This window comes from Brienomyrus brachyistius, chromosome 1, assembly GCF_023856365.1.
Source record: "Brienomyrus brachyistius isolate T26 chromosome 1, BBRACH_0.4, whole genome shotgun sequence".
NCBI classification, from domain to species: Eukaryota; Metazoa; Chordata; class Actinopteri; order Osteoglossiformes; family Mormyridae; genus Brienomyrus; species Brienomyrus brachyistius.
This window is the reverse complement of record NC_064533.1, coordinates 24,946,439-24,972,739: the sequence shown is the minus strand read 5'-3', so window position 1 is coordinate 24,972,739 and position 26,301 is coordinate 24,946,439. Positions and strand designations below refer to the sequence as shown.

The following is a 26,301-nucleotide window of genomic DNA, read 5'->3' as shown; positions in this document are numbered from 1 at the left end:
TGTGTGAATGGTGGGAGTAATTTATTCTTCGGCGATGACTGTTATGAAGAGCAGTTTGGCAGCGGGAGTGCTGATTAATTCCGCAATTGAGTTTGAGAGTGAAGATTTAGTGCACAATGAGGCATTATTGACAAAGGACAATATGAATAAAAGGCATTTGATACCTGCTTTGAAATGTGCTGTCTGGGATATAATTAAGTTTTTGTTTTAATGGTGTTTTTTTCTTGTTTACAACTTGTGGAGGTTTTCATGTCTTTGTTGATCTGTGACTGTAATGTAAGAAGCGTAAATGGCTGTGAAGCAGCTTCGTGTGGATTTTTGCCATCCTTTTCACCGGATATTAGTTGTCTGGAGTCCAGTTGAGCTTAGCTGTGATCCTGTGATTAGCGGTTAGCTGGGGCCCAGCTGACGTGTGGTCATCCACTGCGGGCCTGTCTCTTCATTCCGCGGCCCATGTCAGGCGCGGTTCCGGGCAGGCCTGCTGTCCGCGGGGTCGATGTGTTCCTCGCTGCTGTCCGGCAACTGCACACCGCTTCCCCTGTGGATCGATGAAGATGTATTTCAGCAGGCTGAGAAAATACCTTGGCCAATTAGTGCCCTCCCCTGGCACCCTCGATTACCAAATGAGCTCAAGTGCACATTTAGGGATCGCACCATTACCGAGGCCCTTGGGAGACCCCTTCCATATGGTTTTAACCCTGGAATAGAAAACGCAAATGCAGTTACCAGCTGACAATGGTGATTTAGACTATGGCATATAAGAATGAACTTTTCATTGCTCATAATGATGACTAGAATCCAGTGACCACTGAGCTGTATTAGGGATCATTTACTGTAATTATGTGCTGGTGGATGACGATGTGCTCAGCCCCTGGAAAATTGCCTCTGGGAAGACAAGTTAAGACTCCTGGCTTACAGAGACATTGTGGGCTCTCAAGGCTCTCTTATGTGGAGATAGTGTTACGGTTTGCATCTGCATCGTAGCAGTAGCTGATTGTGATTGAGAGTGGATGCAACTGCATTTCTCAGCTGACCACATCACGCAGCTTCTATACGGCTGTCAAGTGGCCTTGAGTGCCTGTTGACGGACACACTGCTCATCCAATCAGCACTTAGGCCTTATGTGTTACATCTGCTGATTTGAGACTGAAAGAGGGCGGAACTAAAAGCGGCATAAATGGGAGGTGCATGTGCTAGCTGTTATTAGCCGCCCAGGAGAGGGGAGGAGACACCTAAAATGGGAGTGAAAAAACCCAGTATTAATTCAGAAAATGTATTTTAAAAATGTTAATAGTTTTATCATACAGGGAAGTGTAGAGACAGAAAAATTACTGAAAATACTAGATGATAGCAAATGAAACTCTCATACTGAAGTACATGCCCAGCACTTCCAACATGTGGGTACAAATTGAATCGGATGGGATCTGACCTCAAACATACCACCGTTTGGTGTCTTTATTTCATCTATAAAATAATTTCTCTTTTGTCAAAACTGCCTCTGTTCATCATATTAGCAGCATGTCAAGGGCAAGTGCTCCTCCAGAAAGTAAGCATGTTATTTTCAGTGATGCTCAGTGACAACAGCCCAGTTGCCCTTCAGTTAGTGTAGCCTTGACAGAACTGGTAGGAATCCCTGTCAAGATGTATCATGAATATTCATGACCGTTTAGTCAAATTTAGTGTGCCAGTTCTTCTGAGTGAACATAACATAACTTGTACTTGAACTGAAACCTGGTGCAAATTCCTTTTTTAATTAACTGTGTTGTGGATTTAAATTAGCATCATTTAAAAAACAGTAAATTAGAAATGAAAAATAAATAAGTTGTAAGAATAGACGCTCAGATAGTACTTTGTGGCCATACTTCTCTAGTGAATAATTATCTGTTGCTTATCTCACATCTTCTAAAACAAAATTTTGCACATTTGCATAACTGCATGTTTTTTTTTTTATGTAAAGAGGAAAATCAGGTTGAATATCTCGCTTAAAGGTCAAAGAACAATCCCCTCCTCAGACTTGAACCAGCAGTCCTTAATCTTTATTTTGACCACTGTGCTGTCAGCGTTTAACTTATCGGCATCATACTACCTTATGTTTTTACAATGAGTAAAGTATTGCAGTATAGCTATGCACCGGTTGGTTTTGGGCTCTTTGTCTTGTTACCCATCCATTCGGCTGTCTTTACTAACTGAGTTTCCTCCAAACATCTTCGCGTCCTAGGGGGTGCTGGGTAGTGTTAGGAAGGGGAGGCCGGAGAACACACACGTACAAAAAAACAATAGCTGACACTTGTATAAGATAATAAATGAGATGCTTTTATGGGGGATGGTGTGTGGTTCTGTAAGGTAGAGCATTGTGCCTGTGATCAGAAGGTCGCTGGTTCAAATCCCATGGTGAGCAGAGTGATGTCACCACTGGGGCTTAAAGCAAGGCTCTTAACCCCAAATTGGTCCAGGGACTGTCTGACCCTGATTTTTCAACTGTGTTGAATTTTAAAATAAATCCATGTACATTTGAATGACTGTTTCTCTCCTGGTATACATGAATTCAGTGCCTTTCCACGGCTGACTGCCCAGCACTTGCAGTTAAACCCTGACATGCCTGGCCTTGCTATTTGCTATACTCGTTTTTCAGTGGTTCCTTGTGGCATATCCATGTCTTCAGCGGGAAGAAAACAGGGCCTTGGTGCCGAATTACACGTCTTCTACCAGAGCTCTGTCCTTACTGTGTGTGTGACGAGGGGCTGCCCAAGCACTTTCGCAAGGGCTTAGCATCAGACCGGGCCCCTGAGGGACCCTGGGAGGCGTCGTTAATATGCATGTGGAGGAGGTCGGCTAGCACTTTTCAGCACAAACTTAGAATAATTGAATGTATTTATTATAATGGTCACCGAAAATTTATTTGCACAGGTTCATTATATGGCACGAGAAAGGAATCCCTGCTCTGATTAATGGGATTTAAATGTGATTTTGTTATTTATATAATGGACGTACAGGGACTTTATTTTGGTTATTATTTGGCGATCATTAGGGTATCAGATCTGTGGGTGGGACAGTAGGAAGCACTGTAGTCTCACCCCTCCAGGGTTTTAAGTTCCATTCCCGCCTCTTGCTGTGGGTGTGCGGATTTTACATATCCCTGTGTTTGTATGTGGTTTTTTGGATAGCAGGCACATGCAGTTTAGGTGAACCGGTGTCCTTAAATTGTGTGTGTGTGCATGTGTGTGTGTGTTCTGTGATGGACTGGTACCCCGACCCGAGCCTCCCCCCCCCCCCCCCCCCCCCGCATTCCCTGTGCTGTCTGGGATAGGCTCCAGGCTCACTGTGACCCCATACTGGGTGAGCAGGTTGTGGAAAATGCATGGAAGCACGTGAACTTGGGAGGACCAATGTTTCAGTACAGAACAGCGGAAACCAATAAATGGCAGTTAGATAAATAACAGTGTCTCCCACAAAAGCAGAAAATCATTAGGGGATGGTTTCCTCAGCATAAACCAAACGAGGAGTGAGAAGAAAAGAGTTTTGTGCAGAATGCAGTTTTTGTAGCTTCTTGGGAAGAGTTCTGGCACGAACAAATGCGTCCTGGACAAGCACCCTGAATAGAGATATCGGTGGGGTGGATTCAGTGTAATATCGTGCTGTAATGCGCCTCGTGGCTCTGCTGTTGAACTGAGACAGTGTTCATTTCCTTGCCTGCGTGGGTGGAGGTGGTCCCCTTTTCCAGGAGGAGGAATTCATCTTTTTTGCATTATGACATGGTGTGGGATGTGTTCCTGTTCAACCCAACGTACAACTACACCTTAGCGGCTGCCATGTTTATTCGAAGCACTAAAAAGATTGAATTTGTAGACAACAAATCATTCACCTGCCTAAATTGCAGGTTAATTATCCAATTATTATGAGGGCTTGAGCAAAATAAATGACTGATTTTGACATGAACGGTCAGAGTATCACAGTGTAGCTTTGGGCTGAATCTCTAGGGTTAAACATGAAAAGGATAGGACTTGGGGAACAAGCTTCTCTGGTATTGCGAAGTAGCTTAGATATGCCTAGATAAGGATCTCATCATCAAAAGATGTGTTACAGAAAGGTTATTTGTAGTTTCAGCTTAATAGTTTTCTTAATTCAGTATTTTCAATAGGTTGCTGCCAGTTATTAGGACGCAGGAGTTCGCATGTGACTTCATTCCGTGCCCTTCCATGCCTCTGATTTGAGGCAAGTGTCATGAAGTTCACGAGAGCGCATTTTAAGCACTTAATAGAAAATGCGGCATAGATTGCCACAGATCCCTGGGTTTATTATGGGGGCAGTGCATCAAACAGCATGCTTTTTCTGGATGGTTTAACTCCGCATCGGGGGCGGAGCTGGCATTTCACATGGGGGGAATGTCGTTCCTGTTACTTTTTAAGTTTGAAGCTCGATGCTCTAGTATAACACTATGCACTCAGTAAAACACCTGCATGCTAACACCGACAGCCTGCTTCCAGCAAACAGAGTATCATTTGGCTGCAACTGAATACCTACAGCATGCAGAGGGGATGAAGAGGTTCAGTTAGTGCCCTGTAATGGGCAATATGTGTGATCAAAATCAGTGTTTCCTGACCCGGTTTTTGAGGACTGCCAGTCAGTACATATATACACATGGGGCAGCGTGGACTAAGCCTCTGTGTATCTGTGATGTGGGGGTCCCCCAGGACTGGGTTGGGAAACACTAATCGAAATGATTTTGAATATGGTCTGACTATTGGTGACATAAGTGTTGGATCCAACATCTCCGAAACAGCCACCGGGGATTTTTATGCACTGCGGTGTCTAAAGCAGATCGTGATGTGATGAGCAGAAACGGTCCCATCAGTGACACTTCTGAGGGTGAAATTAACACCTCGTTATTGGAGGAGGTCAGAGGGGAATGGCCAGACTTATTAAAGCTATCAGGAAGGTCACGTGTGCAAAATGGGGCCAAACACCATAAGGACACATCTAGCACATTGTTAATTCAATGCCCCAAGGAATTTGCATTGTTCCCTTGACAAAAGGGGACCCCACCCAGTCCTTGGTACTTAATAAAGTAGCCACTGAGTATATATAGTGTGTATGTGATATCCAAAGGTATTCATTTTAAATGTTGTTTCTTTTTATAAAGTGAAGGTGAAGCAGATCTGGGCCGAGTATCTTGAGCCATATCAGATTGAGCTGACAGTAATTCCTGGTTCAGATTCTACATCCTTGCATGCTGGAAGTCTGGACCCTAGGGTGAATCAGTTTTTTGGGTCCAGGAATGTTCTGATGGACTCGGGGGCAGATCCTAACAGGATACTGTGTCATGGAGAGCAAGGTGGGGTAGGCAAAATGAGAATTTCTCCATGGGGCTTAATAAAGTATCACTATACATTTCGCTATTTATAATCTTACTGAGGATTGACAAAAAGCAGTGCTTGCTCAGGAATACAGTTCTTCTTGTCAGGCGATACCCATTGGAAGTAGCAGTATTTCATCTTCCATTCATTGATAGATAATCTGACATTCCCTTATAAAATTCTCTGGTACAAATATCATTCATCTGCACACCATTCATTCATCCGTCTTCCTACTGTTTGTCTTGGTCATAGTCCTGGGGTGCTCTGGAGTCTATTCCAGGCAGGGTTGGGGTTAGGCAGTGTAGGGCACAAGACTGGAGTTCATGGTGGATGGGATGCCAGTCCATTGCAGCAAGATCCATAATGAAATTATGTATCTAATACTGGATTTTAAGGAGCTCAAAATTCCGATGTTATCATTCATTGCTCGATATAATGCACCATAATTAACTGACAGTAGTTTTAGTTAAACATTGCTTTACTGACGTATATGATTATGACAGTTTCTCAAGCTCAACAGCAATCTATAAAGTTAAAATCTTAAAATGATGTAACTTTGGCTGATTTTCTATGTATAACTTATTCTTAAAAGAAGTAAACATGGACTCTCACAGTGTTTGAACTCTCGGACAACAGCACATTTAAAGTGCATTGTTTGTCCTACATAACAAAGGCACATTGCAGATGAACAGTCAAAAGTTTGGTGTGGTAAAATGCAACATTTCCATTCCCAGCGGATCAGTAACAACTCTTTGCCCAGACCTGCTAATGATCCCAGACTGGGAGCGGTTGGTCGTAATGCAGGAAGCAGAGCTGCTCAGCACCATCTCCAGTGAGAGAGCTCCTTTTCCCATCATACATTTTTAAAGAGACATTATCGCTGTTTTATCGGTGGATTTTCCACCCATGCGGTACATTTGGGGAACCTTAATACTGGCCTATTGTATCGGCAAAGTGATATTTCAGTCCTGCGCTACATCTCCGGGCATGTATGGGCACACTGCGGGCAATTTGGGCTGAGGGAGGACACCGGAGTGGCTGGAGAAAAGCAGTGGGAGGAAATGCGGATTCCACGCACACTCAGCAGGGAGCAAGATCCCTTTGCTTCAGTTTTCCTGTCTGTTTGGTTACAAATGAAAAAAGCATCTACAGTGTACAAATACCCTGCGAATCCTACAATAGCATTAGAGCAAATACAAATATGCAAACATTATGAATATCATATGGAGAACAAATACAGCTCTGTAAATAATATCGAGGTCACTCTATATTTTTACACTAATTTTCATCTTTAAATCCTGGTTCTGTCCTTGTTCTATCCTGGTTCTGCTGGGCAGAAGGCTACACAGAACAGCAGGATGGTTTCAGGTTCAAATTTATAAAGACATCAGCAAGAACAAAGTAAAGCAGGAGATACTGCCAATAACATTAAGTGGTGTGAAGTGCACTGCTCGGACAATTCGTATCGGACTCCTAAAAGCAGGACTGAAGACCCATAAAGCAAGGAAGAAGCCCTTCGTTAATGAGAAGCAGAGAAGAGCCAGGGCGTAGTTTGCAAAACAATGTATATTTTACACAGGCGCAAACCCGTAAAGTGTGAAATTGAAAAATTTGCTGTGGTCTCTTAATTTTTTCCAGAGCTGTGTATTCAAGGCTACCATAATAAGACTTTGATGTGAATCAGAACTTAGCGTTTTTGGAGCTCAGTACTATGTTTAGTACTGTTGACTATAACCTTATCACCAAAACAGATAACATTTCTGATATTACTGAATGTGTGTAGTGCTACATTTAGTACTATTGACTGTTACAGCTTATTAGTCCCTTGCTAACCAGACCAGATAACATTACCAATATTACTGAAGGTGCCTACATCAGTGGTTTGTGGCTTATTAGTACTTGGCTGAAGCTATCTGAATCTGTTACTGTTTAGCACAAACATGCTTCCTGTAGGTGCAGCCGTGGATATCTCCCTTATCCCTTTGAATTCTAGGTTTGAGCAGCACCCAGGCCATTTTGGTGATACTGCCAGGTACTGCTCTAGGCTCGCTTTGGAAAGATGGAACATAACAGGGTGGATCTCGCCATGACAGTAACTGAGATCATTTTAAAAAATCACTCGATGGGCTCTGTGTCGCACCTGCGCAAAGCGCGACGCAAAGTGTGTTTGCTAGTTTCGTACCAGTGTGTCGCTCGTTTTCACGCCATGCGCCGCGTCCTCAAAATAGTAAGTGGTTTCGCCTGCTGTCCACTTGTATGAGTGGTTTTTTTTAAATGAGGCTTGGCCAGGCGCTGAATAATCTGTAGCCTGGTAAGTAATCTAAATTGTGAGATGTAGAAAATGATTGCCTTTTATTTGAACATTTTAAAACAGCTTAAAAACTGCAGATTGTGTTTTATTTGAGCAAAGATTGCACTTTTATTTATATTTTCCAACTGGAGACCCAGAATTAATGTGTAAAAAACACGCACACATAATTATGCCCCCGAAATGCATTTTTACACGCCCATAACTGCTATTTCCACTTTGAGTATTTATTGGACTTTTATTATTTGTAACCCACAGACAACAATCCACAAATATGTACCATGATCCACAAATATTTCTCTATCTACAGAAATTTATTTTTAAATTTGTGTTGTGTGAAATTATATCCACAAAAATATGGAGCTACTTCTATGCGTGAGATGCATTTTGCAAATTTGTGGATCCCACTACATTTGTTACTTCGCTCCTATTTATTTGCAGATTTTTGTCCTCTCCGTACTGTAGCTAATCTGTAAAAAAAAAAAATCACAAATACATCACTATCCTCAAATATATGTATTTTTATTTGTGTGATATGAAATCATATCCACAAAAATATTGATCATACTTCATTGATTAATGGGGAACGCCCACTAAGGTTCGACCAGCGCGTCATCTAGACACAACCTGCATCCATTTTGTGTCGTTCCCCGGATACAGCGTCGCTAACTGTCATTGGGTCACAGACTCCATAGGTGCTCTGCATCCTGATTGGCTGGAAATTCTCTCAATTTCATTGCCGCTAGTTGCAAAAGTCTTGAGCGGAAAGACCACAGAGACTTCATTTGCTAATTTGTCGCTAGTTCGTTGTGTTGCGATGTATCGTTTAGGCACTCTGCTATGGCTAGCCTGTTATACTCCGGCTAACCTGGGCTCTATCCCAAGGCCCCACATCAAAATTTTTGAGCGATTTCATTTTTGGTTGTTACAGCAGGATTTTTTTGCTGTCGACGGGGCCTCAACCCTGCTAAATTTAGTCCTGAATGCGATTGTAGCCTATTAGTATTTGGAGTGTCACTGTTGTCCACAGGGCTACTAATTGGCTGAGGATCATCGAGAGGAGCAGTGAGGCTGCCAAGCAGACCTGAAGCCAGTTTATCAGCTGACGCATCTACACCCCTGATGCGTAGCTGCCCCTTTGCCCTTCGGCTTCTCTCTTTTCCGGCAAAGTGCCCTCTCAGGGGCCCTGGCCTTCCCTTTCTCTCCTCTGTACTCCCTCACTTCCTCTGCTGACAGGAGGGAAACCTGCCAGGAGCAGGAAGTGGGAGAGAGGGGTCATGAAGCCGGCCAGTAGAAGGACATCATGGAAAGGTGGGGGTGCGGGGCGGATGCATGTCAGAAATCTGTGAAAGTGATCAGAGCTCCGCATCTCTCTCTCTCGATCGTCAGAAAGCAAAAAAATGGCAGAAGACTTTTACTTGGTAAAGACTTTTACTTTAGTAAAATAGAAACAAAGAAAGGGATTGTAATGGTAGTAATTTTAGCTGGTCCTGCTGAGGAAAGATGTGTATTTACTGAAACCGCTTTTTTTGGCTGCCTACTTCTGAAGCCCTTTTGTAAAAAAGTGCCGGGGCTCTCCGCTGGTTCCGTACCCAGTATGAGATGATAAGGTTCTGCACTGGGGATCCTGGATCCACATATGCTCTGTTTCATTGTTCAGAAGTCAGGTCAAGTACCCGGGTCCTCCTCTTTCAGGTTGCTCCACAATGACACCCACTGTTTGCAGGGTGCCTGCACATCTGCATGTGGAAGGGGCAATGCTCTCCACCTGCTGTTATGTGCAGTGAGAAGAAAGATGGCTTCCAGCGGAGGTCTTCACCACTCAGTCGGTGTGGGTCCTCTGTGTGGAGGACAGACCTTCCAATCTGCAAGTAAATGGCAGCTCTGAAACTTAGTGAGTCTGGAAAAATACATTGATGAGTCGTCAGCAGGGGTGTGGCTAGATGTTTTGGGCCCCCTATTTCTGTGACAACCTTACTGCCATTTTCAGTTTTTTACTTGACTGGTCCGGTGGATTCGGATCAATCCATTTGTTAGAGGGGGAATTGTAGGTTAGATTTGTTGAACATTGGTACATTATTATGACACAATGATAATATTATGATAATTTTAAAGAGCCCATGAAATGTGCCCAGGTTTCCATGCCCTTACTGCACCCCTGGGTCACCAGGAAACCATTACTGCCGAATTGTTGTCCTAAAAAGAAGAAAAAAACACTGAAGTGGAACCACAGAAAGAAGTTCTGTCGATGTTGTGTTAGTTTAAAGGGAGTAGTGTCACTGTAGTGTAACAGACTGTAAGATGCCATCTGGCTGCAGTGGTGTACCATGGGTAGTGGTGTGGCTCCTCTGAGGTTTGGTGCCCCCTGTTGACCACAAACAGTCACTATGCCAAATATAAAATAAACACGTTCCTTATATAGGAGATGCTGAAGCAGCACGTTCTGCTAGCCAACTAGCTAGTGATGATCTTCTGAGTCGACTTCCTAGCTGTTTTGTTTTTTGGGGTACTAAGTGACTTTTTGAGTGGTGCTCCAGAAATGTGAGACCCAGTCCTGCACATGGGATTGGGAATCGGAGTGAGAGAGAAAAGGGTAGGGGGGGGAGGTATAATGGAAGGTGAAGCACAAGGGGAAACAAATTGGGCATTGTTTCCTGGGGAGGGCTATAGGTCAGTGTGGGGTCAGGGTGTATGTGATTGGTAATGTGGTGCCGTGGAGGTGAGGACACGGGTGGTGTAGTAGGGTTAGGCTCCTTCTCGTGGAGAGAGAGAGAGTGCAACAAGCTACAAGGCAAATTGGAAAAAGAATTCCAATTCTTTTTCAGCCAGATTGTGAGGTTAACAGAAAAGGGGATTTGATGAACCTATGGAAAATTATGCTATTGGCAGTGTGTATCTCAGCAGGGTAGGGATCGGTGCCCGTGTCCAGAAGGTCGTGGGATCACGTCCCATAGATGGCAGGCCAAGCCCTTAACGAAGGGAGGCTGGCTGATCCTATCCTGACTCCAGGCTTTTCTCTCTTTTATGTGTCACTTTGGACAAAACTTTCTGCTAAATAAATAAATGAAAGTCTCTCTACTGGTAGATTCTAAAGAACTGATCAAGCAGAAGCATGTGAGTGTCTCCACTGTGGCCTCTACTATTCTGATGCTCTGCCTCTCTTCTGTGTTTTCCAGGAACACTTGTTCAGGATTTAAGAATTTTTATCCGCTCAGTTGGATATTGTCTTTGCGTTTTTATTTTCAACTTCCTCTGGGGATTGTATCTTGTCAGATATTTAAAAAATCATAATACATCTTGAATAATAGCTAAATTGACTGAACATCTGGCTCAGATCCACAAAAAATCAGTTCTTTATAGGTTTTCTCGTGCAATTTCTTTTTTTTTTTTTTTTACTATTTATGATTGCAAGTCATGCAGAAGTCAGCCAAATTGGGATTACTGCTGCTATGCAAGATGAATGTAAGTTTTTACTCTTTCTTTTTTTTTAACCTCTGGGTCAGCACAAGAGATTGGTTTCGTTGCTGATGTAGGCGGAAGGGACGCTCAGTGGTAGACACGATTCCAACATGCATATTGACTCAGTGCATGGGAGGACGAGTTGTTTCGGGCCTGTCTGGGAAATCTTTATATCTGTGTTGATGGTTTAGGTTTTGTGTGGAGTACCAGCATGGGCTACTCGTGTTACGTCTCTGGGCAGTCAGAATGAAGAAGTGTGGCATGTATCTGAACAGTCTTTGTATGTGATATGGTTGGATGGATGGAAAGCTGGCAATGTGAAACTTCACATAAAAATGTGTTGATTATTAAAGGGAGTTGGGGGTATCCACAGTAAACCAAGCCGGGAAGTATATATTTCACAGTATTAATTGGAACGACTTCGCTGGAAACTTAGTGAAAGTGTTGAGACGTATTGTTAGCTGTTTGCACTCAGAAATATAGCTCCGCATGAGTCTGCCGGGAATCGCCTTTGTCGAAATGGTGCTAGAAGGTGCCGGAAGCCTTTTCTCAAAGCGATAGCCAGCCATCGGCAAGCTGATCCTGAGCGCACGTCTGGGGAGAAATGGAGGCGCTTCCTGTCTCACTTCTTCAGTTTCAGCAATAAGGGGCTTTGACAAAATAGCCAAGAAGGGATATTAGGGCTATTACTCACGGAAATGGGGGCCTTTTCCATTCCGCCTATCCGGCGTCTCAACTTTCCAGCCCCCCCCTTTTTTTTTTTTAACTTCTCCTCTCAGAAGGAGATTTATGTGACCAATCCAGGTATCGTAAATGGCTGTAATAAAGGACCAGTCTTGTGGAGTTGGGGAGGAACAGAACGGCGGTACAGAGCCCACATAAGGGACGTGAGTTGAGTATCGTTCGGGATTGTTGACATTGCAGCAGAGCCATGCGGTCCGTCACAGGGGAGCTGTCTGTCGGGATCCCCCGTCTCGCCACTTAGGGGTCTGGAAGGGCATGCCACACGTTGAAATGATTTTGCCCTGCTTTGAGACTTACCCACACCCACACACACACACACAAGGGGTTCAGAGTGAGCCGTTTATCCAGCATCCTTGGAGTATCTGGGGGTCAAGGTCCCAATGGAAATGCGACTGTTCTGCTGAGGTTGGGGCTCGAACCAGCGACCATCTAATCACAAACCCACTTAGGTATAGAGTCAGACACTGCCCTGTTGTGGTCTCATTCGGCACAGCAGTAAATGGGACTGGCAGACGCCCCCTGCTGACTCATCAGTTCTCGATATGGATCAGGTTCTTTTTGACATCGCAAACGACCAGCAAGACTGGCAGTGAAACTCAATTCCTTTTGTAACTTCTGTTATTTTTGTCGAATAAAGGAGATTAAATAGGTTTTGTGTGCAAGAAACATGAAAACACAAAAGTCACCATAAAACGAAGTGATACCTTGAAGACCTTCAGAGGAATTCTGGAACCTAGACGTCTGATCTCCATGAACCAAGACCCGCTGTGTGGAAATGCTTTCTGCCAGCTGTGATTCTCTGCGAGCTTCACATACCGTCGACAGTGCTCTTCCACGTAGCTGCCTCAGACTGTCAGATTTCATTTGCCCTTGAGGATACATGCATGCCATGAGATTCACAAAACGCCTTCCACTGACTCATTCTCTTGAGAACACAGCTTCAGTTGTCTGCCTTTTTCATAATTTGTTCCTTTACATCTCCAGCTCGTCTCACTGATGTTTTATTTTTATTTATTCATTTTTGCATCTGTGTTGAAGTACAGAAGTTATACGGGTTTAATTGCTCAGTGCTGCTTGATACAGCAATGGATCATTGAAATGTGACCCTTGGTACTGTGCACTAGGCAGGAGAGGGCTTTCGGTTTGTGGGGTCCCCAAGTCGTTTTGGGCCCCCGCTGTCTGTATTTGTAAAGTTTGCTGCGTCTTCATCAGGGGTTTCATTGCTTGTGCTGAAGTAACTGGTCGGCTTAGGTAAATTTTCCATCTTCAGTCATTTATTTTGGGGTCGGGTCGTGGGGGCAGCAGTCTCGGCAGGGATGCCCAGACCTCCCTCTTACCAGCTCCACCATGGGAAGACTGAGGCATTCCCAGGCCAGCCATGAGATATAATCTCCCCAGCATGTCCTGGATCTGCCCCGGGGCCTTCTCCCATTTGGACATGCCAGAAACACCTCCTCTGGTACCTGTCCTGAAGGCATCTTAGATCGGTGCCCAAACCACCTCAGCTAGCTCCTTTCGATGCGGCGGAGCAGAATCTCTACTGAGAGCCTCTCCCAAATGTCCGAGCTCCTCACCCTATCTCTAAGGTAAATGTTATGTTAGACATACTATCCTTGATATTCTTGTGGTGCAGCTGGGATGTGATCGCTTCATGGTTGCATATAGCATTAATGTTAGCCAGCGAGTAGAGCCAGCAGATTCTTGGCTACCTTAGCTGGTGGTGCTTCAGCATCTCCTGAATAAGGTACAGTGGCACAGTGGGTAGCACTGTTGCCTCACTCCTCAGGGACCAGGGTTTGAGTCTCTGTTATGGCTCCATGTGTTTGCATGTTCTCCCCACGTCGTCGTGGGGTTTCCTCCAGGTACTCCGGTTTCTCCTCGCAGTCCAAGAAAATGCTGAGGTTAGTTGGAGTTACCAAATTGCCCATAGGTGTGCATGTATGAGTGAATAGTGTGTGAGTGTGCCCTGCGATGGGTTGGTGCCCCGTCCTTGGTTGTTCCCTGCCTGGTGGCCATAGCCTTCAGGATAGGCTCCACACCCCCTGTGACCCTGAATAGGAAAAGTGGTTACAGAAAATGGATACATGGTTTATTTAACATTTAGTGTAGTGACTGTGTCTGGCCAATGGGCCCCACACAAATGAGTCTAGGCGATATGGCATGTCTAGTATTCTGTCGGGGTGGATCTTGAGTTTAGTTCTGTTGTGTGTTAGTCTAAGGTGCAAGAGAGCATGCGGTCAAGGGTTAGAGAGCCTGGTCATTTAAACTCAGTGGCTGCAGTGGAAGGAGAAAGATGCGATTCTTTAGCCAAAACAAGGTTTTAGGCAGGAGAAACAATGCAATGGAACAAGAGCACTTTTCATTGGGAGTGGCTGCTTAACAAGGTGCATGAAGGAGAGTTGGAGAGAGCTGGGAGTAGCGTGTGCATACTGCTTAGATGTGGATGCTTCTGTGCATTTGTGTGCATGTGATCTGTGTCTTACAGCATCTGCTTCTGTAAGGGTCACTTCCTAGACATTCTGAATGGACCAGCAATCAAAAGAAGGCCTGCTACTGCTCAGTGTTCTTCTACTGGGTGACCAGGGTGTAGAGGTGGCCACGATCGGCTCTGCAGTCGTTCGGTTCTCAGCAAAGTGTGCAGGGGGTTCTGTTCATGCCAGATTGGATTCTCAAAATAGCGCTGATGCGTAATATGGAGCAGTGTCCTTATGAATCACGGTAACTGTTGTGATTACATTGTTGCATGTGGCTTGGAAGTTGGAAGAAAATGTGGTGTGCGTCATAATCAGAAGTGTGCTGGCCTGACATTAGCGTCATGTTTGGTTTTAGAAAGAATTATGGGAATAATAATTGCCACCGATTGGCATGGCAACCATTGTGCCCCATGCTGCCTGGGAGAGACTTCAGGCCCTGTGCTGCCCCTAAGATAAGAGGATGGATGGATATTTAATTCCAACCCAAAGTCTGGTTCATTAGGAATCAAGTACTGGTAACTTTTTTTTTTTGTAACATTTCTGATAGTTTTGCTTTGGCTGTTTATTGACCTGTGTGTCTCTGAATATATTTGCAAGACTTTAATTAACTTTACAGATTTTATTTATTCACTTATTTGATTTAACATGATTGATTTGATTCATTTATTTGAATGCATATATTCCTATATACTCTTTTCTATAGTACGTGTGCACAACCTAACACGTTTTGGTTTTGGCTAAATGATTTCAAAAATATTTGATTTAATCATATTTTTATATAAGCAACATCCAGATCTGTGCTACAAGCGAACACTTGAAGTTTGTTTCTAGAACCTACCGACCTTGTACGATTGCACTAAAAGTGGCAGAAGTGAAATGGTACAACTTATCCCATGGGCGGGCTTAATTGTGACACTGACTAGAAAAGTCTGTTTCAGTGAGATAAATGCGACAAAGTTTTATTTGTATGTTGTAGGTGGATATTGATTATGGATCTATCTAAATGCATTCACGTGCCACACAGCATTGTTGGGGAGGCGAAATCTTACAAGGTATGAAAAACTGAACTTTGACACCTTGGTAATATTGTTTCTGACATCTTCATGCCAATAAATCATTTTAATTGAACTGAAATTGGTTGTTTTTATTTCATTATCTTACACTATGGGCTTAGTTGTAGCTAACGCTGTCTGAAGTCTGTCAAGCTTGGCTAACACTAGCTAAGAGTTGTTTATGTATTTAAAATGATGCTATGTTTTTGGCAACGAGATGGTTACTAAGGTAATATAAAATTGGAATTTGTGACTTACAAACACAGCTCAGTAATCAAGGAACAAGCACGATAAAGACATTTCTTTCATGCCGCAAAAGCACTGTGCGTTACATCTCGACGAAAACACACCCTGTCACTCTGAAAATTAGCAGGAGACTGTCTGCTGGCAATGTGGTAAACTGAGCGGAAGAACACCCTGTTCGACCCTGTGTTACTATGCAAGAGGTCAGTGTTACATTTAACCCAGCGGGCAATGTGGTAAACTGAGCGGAACAACACCCTACTCGACCCTGTGTTACTATGTAAGAGGTCAGTGTTACATTTAACCCAGCGGGCAATGTGGTAAACTGAGTGGAAGAACACCCTGCTCGACCCTGTGTTACTATGTAAGAGGTCAGTGTTACATTTAACCCAGCGGGCAATGTGGTAAACTGAGTGGAAGAACACCCTACTCGACCCTGTGTTACTATGTAAGAGGTCAGTGTTACATTTAACCCAGCGGGCAATGTGGTAAACTGAGCGGAAGAACACCCTGCTCGACCCTGTGTTACTATGTAAGAGGTCAGTGTTACATTTAACCCAGTGGGCAATGTGGTAAACTGAGCGGAAGAACACCCTGCTCGACCCTGTGTTACTATGTAAGAGGTCAGTGTTACATTTAACCCAGCGGGCAATGTGGTAAACTGAGCGGAAGAACACCCTACTCGACCCTGTGTTACTATGCAAGAGGTCAGTGTTACATTTAAACCAGTGTTAAAAGGTTCCCTGTGCACTGCTACATTGTTAGTGATTTCTTGCTATGACTTTGTGTTTTTTTTCATGTAATGTAAATTTAATGACCAATTAATGTATAGTTAATGCCAAATCCAAAGTTAGTTGTTCACTCTGGAAGTTAGTTGTTCATTGTTGTGAGATATTACCACGGGAGGTCGCCACACAGTGGGGAGGCCCTGGGAGAGGGAACCTGCGGGGGAAATGCTAACTTGAATGAGGATGAATTTTTAGTAACACTGTGGCAGTGTAACAACATAGAGCAAAGGCAGATGGTCACCAACCACAGGGGCAGCAAGTATGTAAAGACTCAGACCAGAGTGAGAATGATTTTAATCAACCTGAGGCAGCAAAGGTCCTCCAGTGAAGCCAGAGCAGAAGGGCTATTTTCAGATTGTTTCAATTCATTGTGTAGAAGTAAAGTAAAGATTTGGATTGTAAGTTATGTTTTTGTGATAATAATGCAACATTTTGGCTTTGGAAGCTCATCGACTAGATTTTAGAATCTTTTAAAGTGAAATGATATTGTGAAGATTTGCTTGTTGTCCATTAATGTTCTGTTTTGCTTCATTTAGCCTGTCTGAAGTGTGTGAGAAACGTCATCTTTTTTCTTTTAGGGTTGGGGTTTCAGTTAGGTGTATGGTTTCATGTTTTTGATGCAAAGTTGTGTTCTTTAAAGTGGATTTGGCTTGGGTTTCATTGGCTTCTTCAGCAAGTACTTTGAGCGCCAAATGCTGTGCGGACACTGTCTGACCCTGCTCTCTGACTTGTGTATCACTTTGGACAAAAGAGTCTGCAAAATTACCAAGTATAATAAATGCAATAAAAATGATTTAACATGTCAGGGGGTTAGGCATTGGAGAAAACCAATAGATACATGTAATCCACAATGTGGGGGGTCTGTAATGGTGCATACGGCCTTGTGGGAGTCATTGGGACCCAATGGTCTCTCTGAATGCTAGTGTAACTGCCAAGGAATGGGAGGCCATTCTGCAGGAGTAGCTGCACCTTGTTTTACAGACAGTGTTCCTATATGATGCTCCCGTATTCCAGGATGATGCTGCCTCCATGCACATTGCTAAGCGACTTCACGGGTCTGCTTCACGACCACGAGGGAGTCACATGACTCCCAAGGTCTCTCTCATCGCCAGCTCATTAAGCCTATATAGGAGGTTCTGTACTGTGAAATATCCCACTACAGACAGGACCCATAAAGCGAATTTCATGAAAGGCTGAAGCTGTTCTGAAGTCTGTGGGAGGCTCTACTCCTTAGTTGGTCCTTGATATTAACAAATAATTTGGCCATTGTATTACTTTATCTCCCCTGTGTGTCGAAGTGTACATATATATTAAACACGCACACATATGTGTATATATAAAATATAATATAATATAATATTTATGCATCACAACAATGACTCCCCATAGGATCTAGTCCCTGCTCTCATACTGCATTATCTCAGAACTGGGTCGGAACACAAAATTCCAGATAATAACCTGCCCGGCCATATTGACACGGTACGTAAGGAAGCGAGAGATTTCCTAGGGGAGCTTATTGTTCAGCTGCTTATGAGGGAAAAGATGCAGCTATTGCTGCAGCAGTATTGCGGTGTTGTGGTGTTGTCTGGCTGGGTTGTTGAATGTATATCATTAGCCCTGCTATGTCACAAGCCGAAATAGCTTTCTGGGTTGGTTTGTACCAAAGAATGCACTGGAGACTTCAGACTGCATCCAGAAAAATCAAAAGAGATCGGAGATTTGAATGTCACACAGAAATTGTAAATTTTGAAGGAAGAATTGCAGAAATGTCGTTACATTTTTGATAAAAAAAAAACCTTTGAACGCTTGTTGAAGCCGAATTTTTAACTCTCTCAAATGTATTTAGTTTTGGATAAAAGCATCTACTAAGTAAAGAAAATGTAAAATTAGTGTCATAAATTGTGGAAAATAAGTATATAGAATCAATTATACAACTCGAACCCTAATTATCTTTTGAATGTTTCCCAGAGTGCTGTAATCTCTCAGAAAATTCCCTGTTCATTATATTTTATTTTCACCATGTTTCCAATCTGCTAACAAATTTCCCACATGTGTTTTCTCGCGAGTCCTTTGTCATTTCAACTTTGGATGATTTCTCCATTCTGTGCAGAAGCCAATGTAATGTTTTAATCTGCCATTTTGGGGAAAAAAGATAGACAGTTAGCAATTTGAAGAAATGTGCCATCAGCCCAGGATAATACTTCATCCCCTCCAGCCTTGTCGCAGAGCGCTCGCCTCATCCAAGTTAAAAAAATGTGACAGAATAAATACGGAGGCTGTGTCGGCGGAGAACAAGTGGCGTGAATCCAGGTGGGGTGGGGGGCGCGGGGGGGATAAATGTCATCCACATTTACATTCCTCTAATTGATGGCCCCCGTTATCCCGAGCGACTGACAGGGACGTTAATGCAAATGTTGTGCAGTTGGCCCTGGTGAGGAAAATCTGTTTGATTGAAGCTAGTCTGGGACGGGAGCATTTTGTTCACTGTCGCTAATTATGAATTTGAATTTGACTCTTGCGATACGGAGCACATATTGGATGGAATTTCCTGTATTGGTTTTACTTTGCTGCACACATATCTATTACTGCTTGGGTCTATGTGTCTCACTTCTTTCATTTCTTAGCGACAGGCTTTCAGGTCCGTTAGTTTAAGAGGTTATACAAATCTTTGTAACTTTTCCCAAATGTGTGCAAGTATACTAATGATTTGTGGGCTTTCTAAACACGGTTTCTCTCAACCCAGTCCTCAGGCCCCCTTAGACAGACCATATTTTTGCTCCTTCCCAGCTCCAAGCACACCTGAGCTAAGCAATCAAGAATGAACCAAGCAATAAAAACAAACTGAACAATCAAGAAAGAATCAATCAATCGTGAACAAACAAAGCAATCGTGAACAAACGAAGCAATCGTGAACAAACGAAGCAATCGTGAACAAACAAAGCAATGGTGAACAAACGAAGCAATCGTGAACAAACGAAGTAATGGTGAACAAACAAAGCAATCGTGAACAAACAAAGCAATGGTGAACAAACAAAGCAATCGTGAACACCAAATAGCTGCTACAGCTTCAATGGGAGCTTATAGGGAGTCTCGGGGTCCCCAAGGATTGGATTGAGAGACGCTGACTTATTTTGTGTTATGTATAACCCAATCACCTCTTTGTGATGATTTCTGGAGCCTTCCAGGTACTGCCCTACTCAGCTTACTATGTCGTCTGTCTCCCAAGGTGATGGACCATGAGGCTATGCCACAGCAACCACCCTATGACCCTGCGCCTTCTGTTGGACCTCCCAGGCATCCAGAGGTGGCCCTTCATGAGGCAGGGCACCATGCCCTTACCCTGTCATAGACTCCCCCACAGACATGTGACCACCAAGAGCCCCGCCTCTCAAGCAGGTGGGCAGGGCTTGGTGGAGGTGCTCGGGCAGAGCTACCCTCGTGATGACTACACCAACGTGACGGCCAAGATCCTCTCTAAGGTTGGCCGCAACCTGCACAACCAGGCGTACCACCCGCTGTGGCTCATCAAAGAGCGCATCAAGGCGTTCTTCTATGAGTCCTACACGGGCCGATGGGGCAAGCGCCTTTTCTCCGTCTACGACAACCTGAGCCCAGTGGTAACGGTGGAGCAGAACTTCGACAGCCTCCTGTTCCCCCCGGACCATGCCAGCCGCAGCAAAGGGGACAACTACTACCTGAACCGTGGCGTGATGCTGCGGGCGCACACCTCCGCCCACCAGCGCGACCTGGTGCACTGCGGCCTCGACGCCTTCCTGGTGGCCGGGGACGTGTACCGAAGGGATGAGATCGATGCCACTCACTACCCTGTCTTCCACCAGATGGAGGGCGTCCGCCTTTTCTCCGATCACGAAGTGAGGATGCCTCTAGTCTGAAGACATTTCAAAAGCTTAAGATGATTAGTTAATTGTTAATTAGTTCATTGATGATTAGTTCACCGATAATTGTTCCACGGCACTGTCAAATGCTAAAATCTGAAGGCTATTGATTAACACATAGTGCTGGCTGAGCGAATCACAGTAGTAAATGAATGTGCGATTATAATGTGTAATTCTTACTAACGTTAGTAAGGCAAACTATAAAGGCAAAGAAATCGCTATCAGTCAGTGACTAAATATCGAAATGATTTGCTGATGTAACGCACTTGCTGTCCAGGCATACTTTACAGTCGAATTACGTCATTACTTTAGTGTGTGTGTTTAAATAAATAAATAAATACACACACACTTTTTTGCCTCCACAGCTTTGCGTTAAAAACATATAATGCATATAAAGCCTGGAGTTCATTGGCACCTGCTTTTGTGTCAGGCAGTTCATTGTTTCTGCAACTGTGCATTAACTCTTACTTACTTTACTTAGTGCATTAACCCTTAACCCTTCTGTCTGCTGTATCATAAATGTGTAATATGTAAAACAATGTTTGCCCCTTTTCTGGTCTTTCGCTCTTGTTGGGTTCTCCCGATGTGAGTCCTGAAATTCATCTTATACGGTGACCCCCCCCCACCCCCTATGTATTGTGTGAATTACTTTATTGGTCCTCCCAGTGTTTGTCTAATGGGTATGTATTCTTTCATGCATTCCCTGTTTCATGTGTCATTTTAATTAATCTCAGCTCTTCGCCTTCTGTCCCAGCTATTTGCATCCGTGAAGCATGGGGAGGATCTGCGATTATTTGAGCATGGCGGCCGGCGCACCACGGAGAAGCAGGAGACGCACACGCTGGAGGCCGTCAAGCTGGTGGAGTTCAACTTGAAGCAGGCACTTACCCACCTCATCAGGCACCTTTTCGGGGAAGGTGGGAGCTTTGGACGGGGCTTGAGGGTATTGGGGGAGGGGCCTGGTGGTTTGGGGGTGGGGCCTGGTGGTTTGGGGGAGGGGCCTGGTGGTTTGGGGGTGGGGCATTAGGTAGGGCAAGGGTGGGATCCTGCCCTGTAACATCATTCATATTGCATGGCTGGTTGGTGGAGTAGCTGCAAAATCAGAGAATAAAAACGCCGATTGGGTTTAACCGTGGTTCCTGGGAATACGGTTTAACTGATAAATAGTTTCGCTTTCAGGATGTGGTCATATTCAGATTATAACAACAAGTAAGAGGAGTAGAAGTTACCCATCTTCTTCTCCACAGTTAGCTCCTGTTGATCCAGTTAACGAAACATCACCCAAAAATTCACATTGCCGTTAGATCTCAGGATTTTTAGATGCACAAGTAAAGACAAGGGGCGGCATTGTGGTGCAGTGGTTAGCACTGTTGCCTCACACCTCTGGGACCCAGGTTTGAGTCCGGTTTCCCCCCACAGTCCAAAAACATGCTGAGGCTAATTGGAGTTGCTAAATTGCCCGTAGGTGTGAATGGTGTGTGAATGTGCCCTGCGATGGGCTGGCCCCCTATCCAGTGTTGTTCCCTGCCTCGTACCCATTGCTTCCGGAATAGGCTCCGGACCCCCCGCGACCCAGTAGGATAAGCGGTTTGGAAGATGGATGGATGGATAGATGGAAGTAAAGACAATGGAATAGTGCAACATGCATTAAGGGTTAGACCTCATAGGTGTTTCCTCATACAAAAACTATTTGATCTACTTCCCAGTCCCACCATCTGTCTCAGACCCTCCTTTTCCCATGAAGGCATCTCACCAGCTTCCCATCAGTTTGGGATATAACACCAGCACACTCATTCCTGGAAATAGTTTCCTTGCTGCTGTTGTAAATTATTGTTATTGGTACCAAATTCCCATTATTCCTCATTATTTGTCGCAGTGATATTTATTTATCATTAATTCGTGCTATTTAAATGTGTAACTCTGCTGCTGCCATCATGGAGTATATTCTAAACATTCCAGCATGTTCAACATGCACATGTCCTGTCTGTCTCCGCACTTTGTGTACATATGGAGCACCGCGGTCTGGGGAGCGTTATTTATATGACTGATGTGACAAGCAAGCCCCACTTGACTTGACTTTCCATTGCCAGTTAGCTGTAACGTCACGGAGTTATTTGCACGGTGCGGGCTGTCCTGAAGGTGCTGTGTGCTTCCCCGGCAGACTTGGAGGTCCGCTGGGTCGACTGCTCTTTCCCCTTCACTCACCCCTCATTTGAGATGGAGGTGAACTTCCAAGGCCGATGGCTGGAGGTTCTGGGCTGCGGGGTGATGGAACAACAGCTGCTCCAATCAGGTACAGCCAGATGTGCTTTTGAAGAAACAATCTTGGATTAAAAGAGTTTCTATTTGTGGGTGATTGAATGAATGAATGTTTATATAGCACTTTTCAAGGCAACCAATGTGCTTCTCAGAAGCATTGGGAAGCCACTTCAACCACCAAATCTGTGTAGCACCCATCTGGATGTACTGTAATGGCAACCATTCTTCACCAGTAAACTCACAACACAGTAGATAAAGTGGTGAAGGAGCAGGAGAGAATTCACTAGTTAGATATAGGGGATGATTAGTAAGGCAGTTTCAAAAGGGCCACAGTGGGAAATTTTACCCCAGATATTGGGCTACCACCCCTACTATTTCCATGGAAGCCCAGGGATCTTGTATGGCCTCAGAGAATCAGAACCAGGGTTTTACTTCTCATCCAAAGAACGGCACCATTCTTACAGCACAGTGCTCTGCACTGGGCCATTGGGATCCACACAGACCACAGGATGGGTTCCCCTGTTAGCAAACCAACAGCAATTGGCCAATTGAAGCTGGTCTCTAGCCCATTTAATTGGTCCAGTGATGAAATCCCCACCCCCCACGGCTGGGCAGAGCCATCCAATCACAGAAGTTTGTTTGGTCATTGGAATTTCGAAAGAATCAAGGAAAATATTTTTGAACTCTTCTTAGAGTGGGAGGCAGGCCTGCCTGCTCACGATCGAGCAAACATTTAATTCACCATGGCCCAAGTTACCGTTAGGCTTAAGAATCTCACTTCCTACCTCTGACAGTAGATGGCACTGTTGCGCAGTCCCAAGAGAGGAGCCGTGCCACTATCGAGAGGCTGTCTCACTGCAGAAGGACAGGTCGGACCTGAAACTGACATCTCAGAGAATTTGAGGCCTCATAGATACCAAAGCTGCTTCATTGTGTATCGAGGTCTCGGCAGTTGTGCATGATTTTAAACAACAATTAGCCGACATTCTATATAGCAGCGATAAACTGATGGCATATTGTGAAGTTGTAACAAGAAAGCAAAGTTCACCAAAGAAAGACGGAATCAAAACCAAAGATCAGAGGAAGACAGCTGAGGGATTGTTAGTGAAACCTGACTGTCTGCCTGTCTTCTTTCCAGTCTAGCCGGATCTATTCTGTAACATTTCAGGTTCCTTAACTAGGGCAGGATTGTCTTGTATCCCTGCATACAAGACCCTGTTGCAAGCTTTTTGTAGGTACAGCGGAAAAATATATATAAAAAACAAGTTTCAGAAGGCTAGTGAAGTCAACATTGTTTTTTTTATGTCATGTAATTCTTTACTAGCAGGTTTGACTCTGTGATTCTGTCTTGCAGTGTCTTTTTGATATTGCTTTTAGACGTCTGTTAACCTAGAGCAAGGTTTGATTTTGGGTGATGAAAAACTTATACTTGTATCCAGACAAAATCTTATATAAGTATAACTCCTCTCCAGACAGACCTTTTCAGACTTTTTAATGCAGTCGGTATCATTTAAGCTTGGTGCGAGGTCACACCAGCTGCATGAAGGGTTACCATGACGAGGAGAAGTCGCAGCTCTCTCCAGCAGCAAGAGCATTCAGTAAACATGTCTATTCAGCCAGCAGACCTGTGCAGACAATATTCCATTTCAACTTCTGTTCCTAAACACAATTAAGGATGTATTGCTTTTAGCTGAAGTGCCTATGAGGGAGGGTAGGATTCAATTCGGTGGCCGGCTAGATTATCTAGCTTTTGATAAGAATTTCACCCCACAATCCTGGTCCAGCCAAAAGCTCTGCTGTGAGAATCTCTGTGTTTGAGACAAACCAGCACCTGTGTACAAAGGAACCCTTGGGAAGGAGCAGCCTGCCCTTGTGTTATGTTTGCTACACATTTTATTTGTTTAGGTTTAAAGCTTTTCACATTTGTTGACATAACGTGTAGGATGTGGGGGAGCCCATTCAGCCATACCTGCCTAATTACCATAAATCCATCTTCCTTCTGCGTCGGGGAGGGCAGTGGGACTGGAACCTGTCCAAGACAGCATAGGGCCGAAGGCAGGATGGGAGTCAACCAATCACAGGGCACATGTGCGCAATCATACTATGGGCAGTTTGAAGAAACTAGTCCAGCTAACGTCATGATTTTGGACTGCAGGGGGAAACCTGTGTACACATGGCGAGATCACAGAACCAAGTGCGGGTAAAGACCCTGCTCTGTGGTCCAGCAGTGACATCACTCTGCCAGCTGTGACCCAGGACCCATTCGCCCACAGGCAGGGTGCCTTAACCCACTGAGCCACTCACATGCAAACATATAGACACTTGGATTTTTTTCCTGTCCCCTCCCTCTCCCGTGTTCCCTGTGCTTTATAATACCAGTAGGCTAAACCAGCTGAGCTCTTTACTCCCCCTGTCCGTCGTCAGAAAGCCATACTGTCTCCCCAGTGGTTTACCCACCGATGCGGGATTGAGGTCATGTCCGTCGGCTTCCGTGCCGTTGCTGATTGAAACACGTCCTCCAGTGTGGCTGGAGGCTTTTACCTGTAAGTCAGCTGCTCTCGCATCCAGTCACGCGTCGGGCCCCTGCAAACGCCTGCATTAGAGCAACTCGCGCCTTCGACGCCTCAGAAATCCTAAATAATTCAGTTTGGTTGAGTGTCACCTCCTGATCCTTCGGATGTATAGTAGTACTGCATCCTCTATACTTTGGATGTAATCCTCCCTTGACAGGCTCCATAGGTGAGCTCAGATTTCATATGTTGTCTGAAGTATAGTTTATCTTGCTTTCTCAAGGTGTCGGAATGATATGTATATATGTTTTTCGTTTGATGTGTTGAATGTATCTGCAACAGAAAGTTAAAATGAATTCAAAATGCGGATTAAAAGAATAAAACATTAAATAAGTGCTGGATGGATGCATGTTTGGATTCATGCGTGAAAATATTTCACTTAATCACTTGAAGTCTGCCTTCAATTGCCCATCATCTTCTGTTGATTTAATTGATGTTGTGGACAGAACATTCTAGAAACAGAAGGCAAGTTTTGATACTACTGTGATGTCAGATATGTTCTGACGTCGGTCTGCTGCTTTAACATCTGCTTCTGTGTCCGACTGGCCAATGACAGCGGTGCTGGACTTTCATGTTTTATCTCGCGGTTTTGAAGGATCGCCCTGTCTCTCTGCCTGTTCCTTTTTTCTTTCATCCTTTGTGTTTTTGTGTCACTCTGTCTGCAGAGGTTTGCAGTTGATCACTGGGCCACTGTTGCCAGGGCAACCCTTTTTACACCCCACTCCTACCTCCACTACTCCCCCCCAAACAAAAAACACATGCAAACATACACACACCCTGTTTTTTTTTATTTCTTTTTTGAAGTTGGCAAGAAGGCCAAATTTGAAGTGAGATGTGGCTCTGTGGCTAGGGGGGTGTGAGATGGGAGGCACCGGGGGGGGGAGGTCTGACTTGTTTGTCCCCAAGCGTGACTGAAGGCTGGGCTGGTGCGGATTAATTCGGCAGAAGGGGGCTTCCCATTAGCAGTGCTGGTTTGCTGTGTTATTCATTAGGACCCAATGTATTATGCCAGCCCTGATCAATTCTTCTGGGATGGGGTGGGGGGGGGGATGCTCAGAAACATATGGGACCCCACGTTAATGACAGCACGAGTCTCTGGAATAGGGTATCACAGCTGGATGGACGGGATGCATCCATGGGGGGAGGGGGGCAGT

At 44.5% G+C, this 26,301-nt stretch overlaps 1 protein-coding gene across 2 annotated transcripts in view; it reads left to right on the top strand.

Annotated features, from left to right (window-relative positions):
* fars2 (phenylalanyl-tRNA synthetase 2, mitochondrial) overlaps positions 1-26,301 on the top strand; it is an 85,022-nt gene that overhangs the window by 3,872 nt on the left and 54,849 nt on the right. Inside the window, exons 1-4 of one of the 2 annotated variants that reach the window (XM_049012693.1) lie at positions 15,106-15,391; positions 19,649-20,294; positions 21,073-21,235; positions 22,480-22,611. In XM_049012693.1, the coding sequence (XP_048868650.1) occupies positions 19,659-20,294; positions 21,073-21,235; positions 22,480-22,611 (931 nt within the window). In that variant the 5' untranslated portion in view covers positions 15,106-15,391; positions 19,649-19,658. Of the gene's footprint in view, positions 1-15,105; positions 15,392-19,648; positions 20,295-21,072; positions 21,236-22,479; positions 22,612-26,301 lie in introns of those variants that run through there. The other variant, XM_049012694.1, reaches the window with a different exon arrangement.